Here is a 13,973-nt window from a genome sequence, read left to right on the forward strand (position 1 = left end):
TTTTGTGTATTTGGGATTCCACTGCTTTAACTCTCATTATGATGAGTTTAAGAAGAGGGGTTCAGTAAATTATTTTTAAAAAAGATTTTACCATTTATTATGATATGATGCAATGTCAGAAAAAAAGTCAAACTTCAGGTGTGTTTGTGTTTTTATGACTTCTGAAAGGTTGATTTAAGACATTTAAATGCAAATTAAGGTTATTTTTAGATTAATGAATTCAATGCCTCTTAAGACTTTTGAAGGATGAAAAGTCTATGACAGATTTGAGGAGAGACCCACAACTGTTTTCTGTGTGTGTCTTCCTGTTTGGCAACATGTCTAAAGAGCCTGCAGCTTTTTGGGGTTTTGAGGCTGTTTCTCCTACAAAATGCTGTCAGGAGGCATACTGGTAAATGTGGGACCACAGCCAGACAGAGTATCCAGTGTAAAACCACGTGTTAATGTATTTAATAAACGTGTGAAGCACAGAGAGAAGTAACAGCAGCCCAAACCGAACAACAAGAGGTGAAGAAAGACAGGGAGGAAAGAAACGTACAGAATGACTTTGAGAGCAGCAGCTGTGTGTCTCACCTTCATGTTTTATTATTAAATCACATCAGACAGCAGAATAAATCCTGTGACTGTCTGTCACTTCAGACCTCTGAATTTTCCTCTGATCCTTAATTTCTCTCCACCATCCATTTCATCACAGAACTGCTCTGTCCTCGTCTCAGTCTGAAATATCCAATCAACAGTTAGAAAACTGTCCCTCGTGTCTGCAGCCAATCAGGAGCCAGGATCAGTGTCCATGTCGTCAGTGTCGTCGCCCTCTGAGCGGCAGATCTCCTCCAACGCCAGCTCTGACGGACAAGAAGCCGAGAAAACAGTCTTTTTAACTTCAGATTTCTGAGTGACCAACTTAAGTATGTGGACACCTGAACATTCGCAGTTAGGTGTAAAAGTTATTTCTTAACCCTCACGAAATATTTGCCATCAAAATATGTTTTTTATACTTATGTTAACAAGGTCTATTGGCCCTAAATTCCAAAACGAAGGGAAAAATGTGTGGTTATAGGTTGGACTGAAGTAAGACTAAAGGTGTAACAAAGAATCGATTGACAATTTATACAAAATAGTGCCATATAATGTCATTCATGGTGCCGCAAGTAAAATTCAGAATCTTGTAAAAATATGTCAGAATATTAACAATATTGTGACAGGTTGATGTATTTACACCTTGATTACATAAAATTAGGCACTCACTTAAAGAGAAAATGCATAAATACTGACCTGATTAAGTGGATCAGGTCATGATGTGACTGATACACATAAAATACAAAAGTGGAGTCAAAAGGTCCAAAAGTCACATTCAGGCAGGCAGATGCACACAGAGTCAGACGCCAGGTTTAAATTAGCTTGATAATCACCAGCTGGACATGTTAAATCTGCACTGAACTGAAGCTTGAGTGAACAAATACAACATTTTGGCCCAAATGTAAGACACTGTTTTTTTAAGGAAATCTGCTTTGAAAAAGTGGGGATTGTACTTGACACATCTGCAAGCACCTACAGAGAGCAATGCATTGTGGGGCATTTGTAGCCTTAATGTTGCTACGCTAGGAAGTTTTTCAAGTCCATTTATAATGTGCATGCTAGACAGTCAGTACAGTGTTTATGATGGCTTTGGTAATGTGTTAAAAATAAGAAAAGTTGAAAATGAGAGAAAAACATCTCCTAACATAAAAAAAAACTAAGTGCTGGTGACTAAATCTGACCACCTCAAGAGCCTGAAGGAGAGATGTAACTGACACCAAAGCGCCTCAAATGTGGGATTTATGATCTGCTTTCGTAAAGTTATTTCTTGTTTCACTTTTACAAGAGGAAAGGCATCAGGGTGAGGTTAGACTGCTGGCTGTCCGTGAGGAAACTCTGGGTGTGAGTGTACATATACAGTGTGTATATGTGTGTGTGTGTGTGTGTGTGTGTGTGTGTGTGCGTGTGAGTACCCTCGCTCTCGCTCAGCTCGGGGATCTTCCTCAGCGTGTCTCGCACTGCAGGGATCACCTGGTCATACATGTGCAGCAGCGGCCTGCAGCTCTCTGAGAAGCTGCCGTGATGCAGCAGCAGCCAGTGCAGCAGCAGCAGGCACTCTCTGAGCAGAGACGCCGCCGGGCCGTGCCACCATGACAACGAGGGGGCGGAGCACTTCTGCGTAGGCGGGGTCAAACCTGAAGTAAAAACGGATAAGGACAACTCTGAGCGGTTAAATGTGATTGTAGAGGAGGACTGTTTTGAGTCATGAACAGTTTTAGGGACGGAGTGGTGAATATTTGTGTTTTAAATCTGAAATGTGACCGACCTGTTGAGTCGGTCTGATCCTGAGAACCACGAAGATCCAACCACTGACGATGGAAAACAATCACCACTGTCTGAACAAACTGAGGGAGAGCGAGATAAATATTTGTAGACAGATGCGACTCATAGTTTGTCATTATATAAAGAAAAGGTCAGAGAGTTTTACCTCAGCGTAACACTGACAGCTGCTGTGCTGGCTGGAGGTCCAGCTCTCTGCTCTCTGAGTCATCAGTCTGCTCAGCAAGCGAACCACCTGAGACACAAATCGTACAGTACAATACATTTTTAAATAAAAACTGTGTTCAAATTTTAGCTGCTGCCAGCACAAGCAAATGAAGTCCCACTCTTTATAAAAACATTGAGGAGTGGAATTTCCTGTATTAAAATCGTTCAAATGATGCAATTACAATAGTGTCGTGACAAAAACTGAACAAGAAGGACGTTTTGAACTGAGATCAGCAAATTCAAACAATATTGTTCAGTGATTGAGAGGGAAGCTAAAGTTTAAGGGGAAAATTTAATTTAAGAACTTGCAGTTTTTCTACCACCGGAAAGTTTTCATTCATCAATCTGTGGAGTGAAACTATGGAACAGTTTTAATGTGGAGCTAAAACAATGTCCAAACATAAACCAGTTTACAATAACGTATAAAAACATAAACCAGTTTACAATAAAGTATAAAAACATCATTTTTCAGAGGTACAGGATGATGACGGGAATATCACCAGGTGTTTACAGGGGTTACTGTTTTGGTTACTTTATTTGGTTACTTAATATTTATGTTTGCCTCGTTAATCTTCCTTTTTTTCTGTAAATAATAATGAAAAATTGGAGATTTTGATTTTGGGTATGTGGGTGTATGCATATATGTTCAGTAATTAGAATTAAAACCCAGATAAAATATATACAGTGAGAGCAGATAAAAACATAAAACACAATATGCCTGCCTGAACAGGAAGCTTTTTAACTGCTTTTTAAAGACTCTACAGAGTCCAGAGATCTGAAACTAGCTGGGTAACTCTTTCAAAGCTTAGGGGCCAACTGAAAAACTTCCCTGAGTCGACCTGTAGTACGGGGGAACAGAGGGTCCCTTTTATATTGTGGAGTCTGGCCATGTGGGGCTCTTTAAGTGCGCAACAAGATTTTAAAATATTATCCTGAAAATAACAGGATGCCAGCGCAACCAAGAAATGCATGGATGTGTTGGATGGTGAGAAATGAAAAGAAGGCAAACAACAAAAGGAGAAGAGAATATAATCACGAGTCAGCAGTTTGAGCCAAAACTTAACAAGGTCACCTGATGACCCTCCACCATCAAGCCAGTTCTCTGCAGAGGCCGGGAGAGCCTGCTGTACTGCACAGCGCTTTATATGAAGCTTGTTGAATCATCTAACAGCATCTTTTTTGTAACTTTCCAAAACAGATGATTCATCACCGCTTTACGCAGCGATAGAGAAGGTGTGAGGAGTATCTCTCGTTTTTTTTTCATTCTTCACACAACTCCTCCATGTGAATGCAACACCATGAGCAATTATCTCTCTTTCAACAATTTATGGTTTGAAACTACAAAGAGATACAAAAGACAGAGAGCTGCTGGAGAGAGATCAGGGAGGCGGTGAGATGCAGCCAGGAGGAGACGAGCAGAGAGCGAGAGCACGGAGAAACGCTTTGACTTTAGACAGGGTCAGACTGCTCAAAAAATGTTGTTTGAAACATAATAAGACCATAAAACCCCTGTAGGATGTATGAGTCAGTGTGTGTGTGTGTGTGTGTGTGTGTGTGTGTGTGTGTGTGTGTGTGTGTGTGTGTGTGTGTGTGTGTTTTACCTGCAGGTCCAGCAGAATCCAGTCTGTGTGTGTTGCCTGGTTGTCTGGTCTGGTTCTGATGAACTGGAACAACTTCAGGAAAACACATGGGTCTAGACAAAACAACCACAATCATTTAAATCATGTTACTTAGTACAAAAATGACATAAATTACTGCAGTGACTGCGCTGCATCGGTGGGCGGAGACTCACCGTGCTGAGAGCAGAGCTGCTGAGACAGTGTCTGGTGGTCGGACATGGACTTGAGGACAGACACAGTCCCCGAAACTGTCTGCAGCCTGCAGTCGGCCGACAAACACACACACACCACCTGCAACACACACTGCAACCTGAGAGAAACACAGAAAAACACAGACGTGACCGTTTTAAACGAATAAAGAAATAGTCAGCAGTGAAATGATCAATACGTGTTTTTTTCGTCATTTTTGTTTCTTCACTGTTGGTCAGACTGAAGTTTGATATTTCATCAGTTATTTCTTCTCTCTGTACGTCAGTGACGATAAATCACTGCAGGGAGTTTACAGTCAGATATTACGCAACTGACAGTCAGCGGAAAGTTCTAATAAACCCACACACACTCCCTGCTCCGCCACTCCTCCACCTTCGGCAGTACTCCTCCCAGGTGAGGGTTGCATTGTGTGTGTGTGTGGGTGGGTGTGTGTGTGTGTTTGGTGGTGTATATTTTGCAATGTAATTGGAGAATTAAAAAGAACAACAAAGTGTGCTAAAGGGTGTGTCAGAGCAGGTGAAGTTTCATGACACCTTCTCTGCATCCTACAGCTCTCAAAACAACTCAAATAATTTTCTTTCATTTTCAAATTGTCAACAATGTTGCAAACAAAACTTTATTAGGGAAACTGTTGTTTAAATTTGTGTTCATGTCCTGACTTTGGGTCACTGAGGAGAAATACATTTTCTTGACATTGTCATAATAAGATGACAAAGGATTTTATGTTAGATCTCAACATGCATGTGTTAAATGTTTTAATTAAGTATTCAAAGAAAAGTTATTTATGTTCATCAAATGATTTTTAGTTTTTATTAAAGAACAAATCTCTTAATATTTAAAAATCTGTTGTCACGTTTGCTCCACTTAACTGCTGACATCAGATTTCTATCATATAATCATACAGATGAACAATATGACCCACTGTGACCTTTGACACAGTGCTGTGTTTGGTATGGTGCCTGATGCACTGTGTGTGTGTGTGTGTGTGTGTGTGTGTGTGTGTGTGTGTGTGTGTGTGTGTGTGTGTGTGTGTGTGTGTGTACCTGTCGATGTGGGTGTTTGGCGTCCTCTCAATGAGGACACACAGGGTCTTCATGGCACTGAGGACAAGGTCCTCATTCTGTGAGCCAAAACCACCTAGACCAGCTTCACACAACCGCAACACAGACTGCAGCAAGGCATTCTGGGAGCCCAGACCCACACCTGCAGCAGGGCGCTCAGTCTGAGACCAGAGGGAGGAAAGAGGATTCAGTGAAAAATGATATCATCATGTTATTATGATAAAAACAATCAAAATGTAGGTTCATATCATTATGTTGTAATTTCGATATCGCCTCTCTGCTGTCATGAAGCCGAGGAGGGGAGGTTGATTTAAAAGCGGAAGTGTGTGTTTCTGTTTTTACCTTTTTGTCTGTGACTCCGCTCTGATTCTTGGACAACACAGCCTCCACCACCTGGAACATCCCAAAAGTTCAAAGTTTAAAGTACTCAACAAACAGCTGATCGTGAGCTCTGGAAACTGCATATAAACACTAGAACATTACTGAGGTTCATTCACAGTTACTTTTATTGATCCTGTTCATGTTTTTTCCTCCAATGTAAAAACAATGTGAAGACTCTCTTCTATTCTCACATCTAACCTATTTTATCTGGTTAAAGCGACTCAGGTCAGTTTGGATGTTTTGTTTGGGTTAGTGTGAAAGCTTTCAGTTGGACTCAAACAACCGAACCAAGACCACCTGGAAATTTTAGTCTGGTGCGGTTTATTTGGTGCAAAGTAAATTAGCATTTTAGCATAATTTCACAGTTTAAACTGCTAATAAATCAATCAGCTAATGGTGACTTCTTCCAGTTCCAGCTGCTTAAAGCAAGTAATATTTAATGTTGTTTTTTTTTTAAAGCCACTTGGACAGAAGTTTAAGACCAAAATTCTAATAATGTAAACTTAGACAGTTTTATTTTGCCTAAAAGTTTATTTTTACATAAATGTCATGTTTTTGTCCAGGGAAAAATTTAGATAATGTGTATCAAAAGTAAAAAAAAAAAAACAAAAACAAAAACAAACAAAAACAAAAACCAAAAAAAAGTGTTTTTAGAGTGTAATACACGGAAGATAATAAACATATTAGATTATCAGAAATGTATCTATTTGGTTTACCAACAGAAGTAGGAAATATCTGGCATCTCTAGCTGGTTTTCTTGGCGATTTTGTGTTTCTCACTCTACATATGAGATTCCACCACTTGGATTCCCATCATGATGAGTTTAAGAACAGAAATTTATTAAATTATTCAACAGAAAATAGCCAACTATTTTGAGATTTTATGAAGCAATGTCAGAAACAAACAATAATAAAAATCTACTAATTTTTCCCTTTGCATTTTTTAAGCCTCTGAAAGATTAATTTAAGTCATTTTAATACCAATTAAGGCCTTATTTTTAGATTAATGAAATCAATGCCTCTTAAGACTTTTTAAAGACCCGCAGGAACCCTGCACAGAACATAAAAACACACATCAGAGGCATTACAGTGCTGCATAAACTGTTAGTTACCAATGTGGATCCTGATGATGCAAGTTTGTTTGTAAAAAGTCACTGAGAACAGAAACCGGACCAGAACTAAAACACAACTATGTGTATTTTCTTCCCCTTGGTCCGGACAAAGTGAGTTGAACTACAGGTGTGAAAGTGCCCTTAGACTCCCTCTTCTTAAAAAATGTGCTTTCCCTCATTTGGATTTTTGAGCTTCACTGTGGAGAGGACGTATATTAAAAGTTTGACACAAAAATACTGTTTTTACATTTATCTGCTGAATGCAGAAAACTTCTGTGTTCACCTTAAATCTGAGTTTCACATGGAAGGAATTTGTGTTGTTTCTGTTATCACCTCGTCACTGTGGGCCAGCAGCAGGTAGAGGAGCCTCAGAGCAGCAAAACCAGTGTCCTCCACGCTGAAACCAGTCAAACCAGCCTCCTCCATTCTCCCCAGTCCAGCAGCAGGAGCAGCACGGCCCGCTGGGAGTGAGCTGGCAGCGGTGGAGTTTGAGCCGCTGCTGCCAGTGGAAGAGGAGCGGAGCGAGTCCAGAGCCCGACAGAGCCAAGACAGATGGAGGTCCAACAGAGGAAGGAGGAGGACGGCGCCGGGACACGACCTACACACACACACACACACACACACACACACACACACACACACAATATTTTTTTTAGATTTTTTTCAAATGTGCTTAGATGAATGTTGGTTTTCCGTTTCACACTAAACATCTGTATTAGTGGTTCTTAACTTTTCTAAAGTAGTGACCTGGTCAAAGATTTTGATGTTTATTGCAGGGCTGAGCGATGTGGCTGAAATAATATCCCAATACTTCAGGTTATTTTTGTAATAATAATATTCTTGATGCTGTGAGAAATCACTGAAACATATTTTAGTATTCATTTCAAGAACATAGAATTGCAAATTACAAAATAAGTGGTGCAGTTTTAAATGTCAGAATAAAGACTGCCTTCAAAGTTCAGTGCAGTCAGCAGGAATTTCGGTTTCAGCCATGCTTGTTGTCGTTGCCGTGCGTATGACTGTATGACGGTATGACATCACTATGTCATGAAGCCAGAATATTGTCATTATCATGATATGGATTTTTCTTATCATATTAACAAATTAGATCAGAATCATCATGAACGATATGATATGTCACACCTCTAGTTTGTTGGTTACTTTTTTAGTTTTGATGTGTAAGTGTAACATAAAAATTAGATTAATGGAAATGTTTGTTTTCTTACAGTGAAAATAGTAAAGTACAAAAAAAGAAAACACAAATCTTGGCCTGCAGGACACTCTCTGGTCCATCTAATCTTGGTTGATGTTTATAAGATGTCAGTTATATTTAAAGACAATATTTTTAAAATGGTGAAACAGTAATTATTTGCATCAACACGTGGCCTTATGATTGTGTTCAGACGTGGTCAATTCAGTGCAGCTGTTGCATCATTGGACCACCAGAGGGCTCCGCAGTCCACAGATCTGCTCAGCCTCGGCAGCGTTACGTTGTTCTGGATTGTTCAGAGGGCAGCAGATATCAAAGTTGGTAAAGTTTCGGCAGAGCAGCTGTGGTGTTTCAGTCAGTCTACCTGTTGTTCCTGCTGCTGGCTGCAGCTGCTGGTCGGCTTTGACTCAGCATGTTGAGTCCAGTTACAGCTAGACTTTGGACTGGACTCAGAGGAGCTCCCAGAGTCCCGCCGCCATCACCGCAAATGCCGGCTGAAGCATCAGAGTCGAGCAGAAAACCATCAGACCGCTCACTGAAATCACAACATACAACAAATAACAACACGTCATGAATTAGTTTTCCTTAATCTTCATCTTTGGCCACTGTGCTGCTTCACTGCAGTATCTGGGGGTTAAATGTTTTACTTCAGGACACTTCGGTATTGCTAATGAGGGAATAGGAAGTGATGATTTTTCACTTTGTGATCAGGATATATTCTGCTATCATATAATCAGACATTAATCAAAGATTTGTTTCTCCCTCCCTCTCAGTACTGCAGAGCTGTACGACTTTACATGCAACACCAATAGCAGCCGCGTTCAGGACGTTTACCTGGATTTCAGGTGGATGTCAGTCAGACTCATAGACAGCAGGTGAGAGAGACCGAGGCTGCTGGGAGACAAAGGCTGCTGCAGCAACAACCCCAGCAGGACGCCGCCTGGAGACCAAAACAGATCACACAGAGACAACTTAACCCTTGACAACCTGGATTGACATCAGTTTTGACACCTTTCACAAGCATTTGAAACCTCTGGGACCTGAGAAAATCAGTTTGAATTCTGTTGAAAGCACTGTGGCAATGAGCAATCTGACAAAAAATGTCCCGCAAATTGCAAAAAAAAAAAAAGTTTGTTGTTATGTAATACCAAAGGCTGAAGGTAAGCGAACGACGGGTGGTGGAACGACCCTAAGAGATTTTACTAACTGACTGACCTCGGTGCTGCAGGTGTGCAGGTCTGACCGACAGGAAGGGGTCTGGACGAGACACTTCCTGTCTGTCACCGGATCTGCTGCCGGACGACCCTCTGTCCGCTGGAACACACAAACACACACATCAGCCAAACTGTGGTTATCGTCGACACTTCTGTTTCACCATCATCGCCTTCATCATGTGACCCACCGTCTCTCCGTGTCTTCAGTGGAGTCGTCGTCCTGGATGGGACGTTGGCTCCAAACGACTCTTTGGTGATGAAACCGTTTGCTGTTGGAGAGGAGGAGCTGCTGCCACTCCCATGATGCAACTGGGCGAGACTGTTGAGCACTTTAGGACTGAAAGTAAAGAGAGCAGGCTATCAGATTAGAGATGGACAATCATTCAGACTCACTCTGAAACACACACTGGTCAGTCGTATAGCTGCAGCTGCTCCTCTGCAGTGTGACCTTTGACCCCCTGACAAAACACAGAATACTTCCTTAATTTTGTTTTTTTTCTTCTCAACCCCACAAACTCTTTATTAGTTTACTGAGTTCAATGTGGTGCCTTTAAATGTCTTGTTTTGTCTAAACAACTGTCCAAAATCTGAGGATATCCAGTTTAAAATATTATAAAATGTAGAGCGTTTAAATTATTATAAAATCTGTTGTATAATAATGATGATGATGATGACGACTGACCTGTTTCTAGAAAGCGGAGATGCCAACTTGTTTTTGTCTGAACTGTGAAGTTTGGTCTTCATCTCATTGATCTCGGCTTCTTTAAATTGTAGCTCTGACTGCAAAGACTGAACCTGAAAATGGAGAACAATACGTCATTATTATCATGTTATTCTAAAGTACATATGTACTATATTGTGTGTGTGTGTGTGTGTGTGTGTGTGTGTGTGTGTCTGTTTTTCAGCTCCTCACCTTCCTGTTGAGCTCCTTCTCCTTGTCGCTCTGCTCTTTCTGTCTCTGGGTCTCCAGCAGGATGTGGTTCTGCCTCTGGGCCTCCTTCTCCTGCTGAGCTCCTTTCAGAGAGTCTCTCAGGACTCGAATCTCTCCGCTCTTCATCACAATCTCCTCCTCCACCTCCTTCAGCTAATAACACACACATTCAGCAGGGTATGTTAATGCAGACTCTGCTCTCTGGTACAAGTTATTCATATATTTTCTACTGAACCACACTAACGGTAAATCTCTGCTTTGAAAGACGTCACAGTGCTTCCATCTTTGTTATCTTTACATGTTCCTTCTATATCGGGGTTTCACACCTGAACACTTCCTTGATCCAGGCAGAAAAGTGTCTGTAACACACACTTTCAAACACTGATGTAAATACCTGGTCAGATTCAGAAGTTTTCATATCAATGTGCAAATTTGAATATGTTGTAATGACTATCGACAGAGTCAGATCAATTACAGAGGCTGGACTAGAGCTTTTCAGATAAAGGATGTAAATCTTTATCCATTTAAAAACCCATTAAGCACCAAGCAGCAGCTCGCTGGTGGGCCAGTCATTATAAACTAATGCTGTGCAGCCAAACATAGTTTAAACCCACAGTATTTTAGCAAAACATTTTTACCAGAAATATCAAAGATATCAACAATGTCAGGAAGGACTTTGGGGAACGGTGAAGAAATGATGAACCACAAAACATTAAGAATATTTAAAACTGGTGGAAAGATGCAAAAAATATTGGGTATTACATTTTCGGACAGTCTAAACCTGCCCTGCTCATCAGATAGGATGAATCATAGTTTTCATTTTTGTTTGTTTTTTAATTTTATATAATAAGAAAGCAGCACTTCTCACCTTCCTCTTTAGCTCTGCATGCTGAGCCTCCAGCAGACTGTAGGAGTTGTCTCTGTCCGACCCAAACTGCAGCTGCTGTCTGTTACCTGGACACGCAAACCAACAGAGCTCTGACAACATTTCACACTAAAACCATCAATAATTTTAGCTTTTTGACCTTTACTTTGGAGTCTGCTTGTTAAAGGACACTGCAGTGGTTCTGCAGGTCTTAAGGAGTTGAGGTGTATCAATACATTTTAGTAAAGTGTACAAAAATGCAGAAATATGCACAAGTTCCCCCCTTCTGACATTAAGTGCATTTACTGTGAAAATACACAACGACTGATTCTACAAACTTATCAGATAATCTCTCAGTTTCTTGTCTGCAGTCACTCTTCCTCTGAGTTTATGGGCTTTTACAACCAACTTATTTTCTTTCCACTTAAAATATTTCCATCTTCAAACTGACTACAACGATTTTGTTGAATTTGAATTGATTTTTTTTCTTTTTTTTTAGGTAGATTTTCTTATAAATTAAATGAAATCAATGGCTGCCTGGAAGGAAGATCTAAAAAAAAAACCTAAAAATCTAACAGGTTTGATCTTTTAATTATGAAATCATTTTGGGAAGAAAAAAAAACTCCAGCACCTGGATCTGCTGTGTACTCACCGAGAGGCTCTCTGCTTGGTATCCCAGCATTCCCCCTGTTGCTGCTGCTGAACCCAAACGTGTTCTCTCTGCTCTGATTGGTTGCAGCTCTGCTGACAGATTTGCTGTGCCCTGCAGACGGCAGCCGGGCCGACCCGCGGGCCGACTCCACGGGTTTGGTCCCTGGTTTAGATCCAAGCCCAGGTGCTGCTGTTGCTGCGATGTTGGCCTGCGAGGCGATGATGTCAATCTCATCCAGATCATCCTGAGTGAAGTCCTCGTCATCACCAAACGGGTCATCAAAGGCCGCCGTCGCTACATCCTTGTTCAGGCCTCGGAGCCTCTTGGTGGGGGGGTAGTTCATGCTGCCGGTGGGGAAGACAAAGGAGACAGGCAGGTTAACCAGCTATAAACAACAACAACAACTCTTTGTCTACAATGTTGTTGGTGTGAATAAGGACCCGTATTTACCCATCATGCTTATCCATGTGTGGCTCCTAAACTTAAAGGTAAAACCAAAACTGCATTACTATGATCAGCTTTGGTCAGCTGACTCTCTGAGAGGTTTAATAACAAGGTCCTTGGCTCAGAGTCCATAAATCCACTCAGAATATTTTTTTTGTCTTAATTGTATGAAAATTATAAGAACACCTGATACTAATTCTGCTTTCATTCATTCATGTTTATTCATGTAACAACTTGCCCTCCCACATTATTTCAGAGAGCTGCAGAGGTCTTTTAAAGGAATAATTAGCACAATTTTGCACAAGGATTGCAGACTGCAACAAGCTGAAAGTTATCCAGGTGAGGATTCCTTCAGTGTTTATTGTAAAGGAGTTTTTACTGAAAGCCAAATCATCTGCAGAAGTCTCTTCCTCTCCATAAAAAACAGACCAGGTAGTTAAAACCAGTAAAAAAACACTGAACACACTGGTTTCATGTTAAAAAAAAAACATTGTTTTTTTAGCACTGCTTGTTGTGGAGGTGCTGTTTATTAGAGTGGCCAACTCCAAAACTGGAATGGCCAGAGCCAGTGTTTGGTTAGTACGTTCTGGGCTACTGTAGAAACACAACAGTTCAACATGGCGATCTCTGTAGACAAGGACCATATTCTTATGTACTTTTAAGCAGCTCAGTTTAAGGTGACAGAAGCATTTTTATTCTCATTCTTATTTTCAGGTGATCATACACTGGAGAAAACATACATGTTGTATTCAGTTTCTTCAAAAACATGGGAAGAAGGCACTGAGCTAGAAAAGAAGAAATTACCAAAACAATTGCAGGAAATTGGTAAAAAAAATTAGTCATTAAAAAGAAAAAGAAAGTACAACAAAGAAGAGTTGTCACAATTCTGTAACATAATTTAAAATATGCAATATGTTAATTATTAAGTGCAATTCCTGCAACATTTCTTACCAAGTTGCTTATTGCATTTTCCCATGTTTTTAAAGAAACCAAAGCAATTTTATCAGAGTTTCAAGGTTTAAATGCTTGTGAGAGACGTCTGAAAGCAGCACAAGAAAAGTGATGTCGATCCAGGTTTCAAAGAGTTAAATATGTTCTGTTATCACTTCATATTCATGTCTTTCCTAGTTCAACATTTAAGAGAGCTACTTTAAACAAAGCTAATCAGTCCTCCTCTCTGCAGAGTTTAATACATGCTCAACAGAAATGAAAGCACAACGTTAGCTTTGTAGATTATGAGCTAAGAAGCGGTGTGCATTGATCCAGCTGTGCTCTGACTAAAGCTGCTGCAAGTTTCTGGCTTAACTACTAAATAAGCCTTTTGCTAGAAACGTTAACGAGTTGTCATGTGTGTAAATGCTGTTACCTTATCTCCCGGTGCTGCTGCTGTAGCTCCCGTTAGCGGTTTTTGCTACAAAGATAACGCTGGATAACTAACGTTAGCTGTGATTCCAAATGATAAATTAGCCTGCTAAGCTAACACAGCTCACTCAGTCACAACAGTATTTAAATACCAGAGAAAACTTAATGAAAACGACGTTAGCTGTATCTGATAATGGCGATTCTTCAGACGTCAACCTCAGTACTGAAATAAACTGTCAAATTAATTTAAACACCTGCTAAACACGAAAATAACGCTGTCATTAAAAGTGTGTTCGGGTTGTTGTTCCGCCCGCTCCGGTGCCGCTGATAATCTAACCAATCACAGCGCTG

The 13,973-nt window shown here is 40.5% G+C and overlaps 1 protein-coding gene across 1 annotated transcript; it reads right to left on the reverse strand.

Moving 5' to 3' along the window:
• Positions 1-174: 174 nt before the first annotated feature.
• Positions 175-13,931, reverse strand: LOC121950470 (ATR interacting protein). Its single transcript, XM_042496488.1, has 18 exons — positions 13,627-13,931; positions 11,817-12,160; positions 11,168-11,253; positions 10,282-10,452; positions 10,051-10,163; positions 9,557-9,705; positions 9,370-9,468; positions 8,989-9,094; positions 8,519-8,689; positions 7,278-7,542; positions 5,795-5,845; positions 5,435-5,613; positions 4,355-4,491; positions 4,164-4,255; positions 2,504-2,590; positions 2,342-2,420; positions 1,989-2,210; positions 175-842 (listed from the first exon to the last, which is right to left on the reverse strand). The coding sequence occupies exons 2-18, from the start codon at positions 12,157-12,159 to the stop codon at positions 769-771; spliced, it is 2,424 nt and encodes an 807-aa protein (XP_042352422.1). The 5' UTR covers position 12,160; positions 13,627-13,931; the 3' UTR covers positions 175-768.
• Positions 13,932-13,973: the final 42 nt, after the last annotated feature.

This window comes from Plectropomus leopardus, chromosome 2 (assembly GCF_008729295.1).
Source record: "Plectropomus leopardus isolate mb chromosome 2, YSFRI_Pleo_2.0, whole genome shotgun sequence".
Classification (NCBI taxonomy): Eukaryota; Metazoa; Chordata; class Actinopteri; order Perciformes; family Serranidae; genus Plectropomus; species Plectropomus leopardus.

Excerpts from the sequence above, each read along its gene's own strand:
- LOC121950470 (XM_042496488.1), bottom strand. The coding sequence starts at position 12,159 with ATGAACTACCCCCCCACCAAGAGGCTCCGAGGCCTGAACAAGGATGTA. Across the intron at positions 11,254-11,816 it reads ACCAAGCAGAGAGCCTCTCG|GTAACAGACAGCAGCTGCAG; the intron begins GTGAGTACACAG and ends TTGCGTGTCCAG. Across the intron at positions 10,453-11,167 it reads ATGCAGAGCTAAAGAGGAAG|CTGAAGGAGGTGGAGGAGGA; the intron begins GTGAGAAGTGCT and ends GTGTGTTATTAG.